Source organism: Chaetodon trifascialis, chromosome 15 (assembly GCF_039877785.1).
Source record: "Chaetodon trifascialis isolate fChaTrf1 chromosome 15, fChaTrf1.hap1, whole genome shotgun sequence".
Taxonomy (NCBI): Eukaryota; Metazoa; Chordata; class Actinopteri; order Chaetodontiformes; family Chaetodontidae; genus Chaetodon; species Chaetodon trifascialis.
In genome coordinates this window covers 22,511,414-22,516,051 of record NC_092070.1, presented here as the reverse complement: position 1 = coordinate 22,516,051, position 4,638 = coordinate 22,511,414, and the positions used below count along the sequence as shown (strand labels likewise).

General features: G+C 42.9%; 1 protein-coding gene across 1 annotated transcript; it reads left to right on the top strand.

The window, feature by feature from the left end:
* Positions 1-360: 360 nt before the first annotated feature.
* ndufa4a (NDUFA4 mitochondrial complex associated a) lies at positions 361-2,404 on the top strand. The gene is made up of 4 exons (XM_070981078.1): positions 361-503; positions 1,303-1,391; positions 1,682-1,742; positions 2,131-2,404. Exons 1-4 carry the CDS (start codon positions 462-464, stop codon positions 2,185-2,187), a joined length of 249 nt encoding a protein of 82 aa, XP_070837179.1. The 5' UTR covers positions 361-461; the 3' UTR covers positions 2,188-2,404.
* Positions 2,405-4,638: the final 2,234 nt, after the last annotated feature.

Sequence of the window (4,638 nt, the reverse complement as noted above, 5' to 3'; positions counted from 1 at the left end):
CATTACCGTGTATATTATATACATTTACTGTATATCAGTGTAATATCAAATCGTTAATGATAATTACTCTGTGTCATGAAGGTTCAGCGTTGATGTACGGATTATTTTTGTTTTGGGGTTGAAAACCGATGATTAAGGCGAAATTACAACCGCTTCAGTTTTGCCAGAATAAAATACGGTGTAGAAATAAAGGTTGAAGTGACAAAGCAGCATATTGATGAAACCATAAACAATACTCGGTTTTTATTGCGTGCAGCATCTCATAAATACCCGACATAGTACACATAATAATTAATAATCGTATGTTTTCGCCGCTGCTGGTCAGGCACTGCTTTAGCATCCTAAGTGTGTTTCCTCGGCCTTTCTTCCGCCAGATTAAACTGCGCGTCGCTTTGGCAAGACTGTTCGTAAACCGTTTATTTCTATACAAATTGAGCTAAATCAGCCTCACAACTTCCAAAATGCTCGCAACAGTACGCAAACAGCTTGTAAACCACCCGGCTGTAAGTATATCTCGGTCGTATTCAATGAATGCCGTTATTAAAAGGTCCTTTTCTAAACTTTGACGATCTGTGAATTTTTGTGGCTAACTTAGCTTAGCTGAACTAGTTAGCGGTGCTAGCTATGGCAAGCTAGTACTCTGACTGACCGCAGTGACTTTGAGGAAGAAATGACGCTGTGCTCCACTCTTTATTTTATTTTGTAACATTCATGGAATAACACACATTTTCCCAATTCCGTTTTCGAAAAGACTTTTGGCATTTGATACTCCGGAGTCAAATGAGGTCACGGTTTCAACCAGAGGACAACACCAACTGGTTATTAGCCAAGATGAGGGTCTGAGTGCTGAAAATAGCAACTAGTTAGCAAGTTAGCTGGCTTGGCAGCGTTAGCAAGTAGCACTTCGAGATGTTAACTTATACTACAGCTTCAGTCTTTCCAAGCCACACATGTTAGTTCCGTACAACTTGTCATTTGACTTGAGTAAGTTAACTTAGACGAAAGCAGTGACTGACAGGAAGCTGGAAATATAACAAGTCGTTGCTCTAAACTGGCCCATCTCAGCACATGACAGCTGTAAAAACAAACTCAGAGGCAGATTGAACAGAGGTGATGTTTAATATTGCGGTAGTTACTTTTTACAGGCGGTGGTCATTTTTAAAGCTGCTGTGCAGGCCAGTGTTTACAGTGCACACAGGGTGTCAGCAGTTTGTGTGTGTGATGATTAAGTGCTCCACAGAGCTGTGACAGGTCACATTTAAGCTGATGAAAGTTTCTTGCCTTCCTGTCTGTCACTTACAGCTGATCCCTCTTTTCATCTTCATCGGCGGAGGAGCAGCCATGTCTATGTTGTACCTCGCACGTCTGGGCTTGAGAAACCCTGATGTCTGGTGAGTCCTCCAGTCGCGACACAGAGAGCCTTTTTCTGCCTTTTATTCTACCGCTGTTTTACTTTTGCTCTTTTCCAAAATGGCAAGTGGTCAGGGAGGGGAGGGAGTGTGTGTAATTTGTGTCTAGTGAGGCTTCGATGTGAGAAGAAAAGCTTAAGAAACTGACAGTTTGGCAGCTTTGATTTTGGAACACGAGGAAATCTTTTGCTACCAGGTTATGAATGACTAAGTCAAGATACAGTCTCTTTTGATGAATCTTTCATAAAGTGAACCTGTTTTCTCTCCTGCAGCTGGGATCGCAAGAACAACCCAGAGCCCTGGAACAAGATGGCCCCAACTGATCAGTACAAGGTGTGCCTCAGTCACCTCTGAAGAAATCTTAGTACTCGTGCTGTGTTGCAGGCTTGATTTTGTGTGCCGAAGAGTGTAGGTGGTTGCATTCAGGGATCATAGTATGGACCTCTGCCAGCCTTGTTGCTTAGCCATGGATTATACCTTCAGTGGGATTAATCAAATGACATAATCTGGTTAACGCTGACTTGTAGTAACAAATCTGATAAAGTCATTAACTGCTCACACTCGATCAAAAGTCAGCTTCCCAAAGACAAGAAGGCTAATGAATTCATAAAGATTTCATAAATCAGCTCAGCACAGCCTAATATCTAAACTTTAAATCACCTGAAGTCCCTTTTTTGTGAAATGTGCTCGTTCTTTAGCAAAGGTTTGTTTGTGTTCTCAGTTCTTCACAGTTAACATGGACTACAGCAAGCTGAAGAAGGAGGGCCCCGATTTCTAAAGATCACATCTGCTGGACCAAAAGCACAAAGATGAGCTGATCCGCACAGCAGCATTTTGAACTTCCACCAGGAAACTGAGGGATGCAGAGGCTAAACCCGCACAATGATTCATATTTAAGTTTCCTCATCGCATCCCATTGGCGTGCTGAAACCTTGTCTCTTATTTCTCATTATAAGTGGTTGTCAATAAAGTGAAGGAGTCTTTTCTCCTCCATACAGAGAAAAGAACCTGTTTCATTCTTTCATTGAAATTCAGTTTATGAGCGCTTTGCTTTCTGTGTCCTTGATTTTTGCATCACGTTTGATTTGTACTGTCACTTTGACATATATTACATACACTCGCATGCATTACCACCCAGACCAGTTTCCACGCTCTGTTTACAGTTATGTCATGCTCTGCTGTTACTATATGGGCTTTGCTTTCACCTCATGTCACCTCCATCCTGCCTTAACCCAGCTGCTGGTGAACTATGTGGCACACTATTCTTGGCTGCTTTCCAGGGTCTTATCGGTATGGCGGGGGCAGACTTTAACCTGGTCACATTTGAGCAGTGGGCTCCCTCTCGTGGCAGCTGTGGCAGTCCAGACGATGTCGTGATGAAACCTCTTCAGTATTTAGACCTGTTTGAGACCTACCAGCTGCCCAGAGCCTCTGCTGCATAAGTTGCCAAGCTTTCAGAGGATGCTGTACTTTTAAAGGGAAGAGCGAAACGACATGGCTCGCTCCCTGCAAAGGTTGACTTTTGTTTGTTTAAACCGTTAATGTTCGTGTGTGCGCAGAGCCTTGGAACAGGGCTGCAGTGGGACATGTGGAGGTGTTTCTCCTTATAGAACACCATCGCTCAGCCAGATGAGTTTGTAAATGTCAACAGGTCGCGTTGTCCCATATGCAACTCGGGGAAGTGCGACAAGGATGAGCAGCCAACGCAGTGCAGAAAATGTCAAGGAGACCTTCGTATTTGAATAGAAGCCCACGTCTAAATCTTCATCCAGCCTCTCCAGGGCTGGAGCGCTCCACGCACGTACCTCTCTTTTTTTAATTTATTTTTTTTCACCTGGGGAAATGAAAATTAACTTTGGCACAGCACGTAACAGCACTTCGCTTTGGAACATCTGAATCCTTCCAGCGTGCTCACCTTGTTGACTCGAGGCACTCGGGTCCAAAATAGCTGCAATCACTTCAATAGTTCTTGAAACAGGAAATAACATGAAAATGCCTTTATTTTCCTGAGCTCATTTATTTGTTGATGTAACCTGTGATTTCCAGCTTAATGGGAGCAAAATGAAAGCAAGTGACATGCTGTGTGGCTTGACAGCGAACGCCAGTGGCTGAATGGTTGAGGGGAAAAAAATAACACAAAATGAATCAGTCTCAGATCAAGATAACCTTTTTCTACCTTATTTCATGCTGCTGTTGTGGGGTTAGGAGCCTTAAGCTTTCTGTCTGTGTATGATGAAATATTTCAATCAAATAGAAAATGATTCCATCTTCCATCTCAGCAATAAGTGAGCTTCAGGTTTTATTTATTCATTTATTGCATTAAAATCAGAAGCAACCGTTATACTGATGATATAAATACGGAGTAAAATTGCAAAAAGAAACATCTGCGTTGGAAACAAATGTCACTCAAAGCTCGACATACAAGAGTTTCAAAATCCCTCCGCAACTCAGGGCACTTTCTAAACCTTGTTTTGTAAAACATTATTTTTAAATCTGAAGAATAAAAGCAATTAAAATGAATGATGACTTTTTGTTGTCATGACTATTTGACAGGCTCAGCATCTGACAGCCATGCTGGGCTCTGTTGTAAGCGCAGTGTTGAATGAAAATGCTTACATCAGCATGTTTAACAGGTATAAGTTTACTGAGGCTGCATGTGCATCCTCTGGGAACCACGAATGTCTGTAAGAAGTTATTTGTCAGTCTGTCTAACATATATAGTCATTGTTGAAGGATTTCACAGCTTGCATGGCTAAAAAATCTTATCTTATAAAACATACTGTACATCAACATGAATGGTGGCATACATGACATTAAAGCCACTGTCCAGTCCATGACTGGTGGAGGAGCAGTCATAATCGCCAAACCAGCTAGCAGTCAACCCTGAGGGTCAGTCTATGACAGACAGCCACAGAGGTCAGAGTTCAGATGGCTCCATGGTGGTGAATTCTCTGAGGACACTGGCTGAACACAACTGTAGAGGCAATCTGACCTGCATCTTTAGCCCCGTCCTCCTGACCCCTGACCCCTCTGTTGAATCCGGCCCCTTTCTGCCACACTGCAAAGGTAACATTGAAAAAATAATGAGGGAAAATAATGTGAGGCGAGGCGCAAGCCGATTGCTGCTGCTGCAGATTGTCTTCTAAAGGTCATTCCAAAGGTCAGGCGGTCCAGAAACAGTGCAGAGGATCCTGCACCACTCATGCAAAGCCCTCACTGAAGCACCGTC

Excerpts from the sequence above, each read along its gene's own strand:
- ndufa4a (XM_070981078.1), top strand. The coding sequence starts at position 462 with ATGCTCGCAACAGTACGCAAACAGCTTGTAAACCACCCGGCT. Across the intron at positions 504-1,302 it reads AGCTTGTAAACCACCCGGCT|CTGATCCCTCTTTTCATCTT; the intron begins GTAAGTATATCT and ends TGTCACTTACAG. Across the intron at positions 1,743-2,130 it reads CCCCAACTGATCAGTACAAG|TTCTTCACAGTTAACATGGA; the intron begins GTGTGCCTCAGT and ends TTGTGTTCTCAG.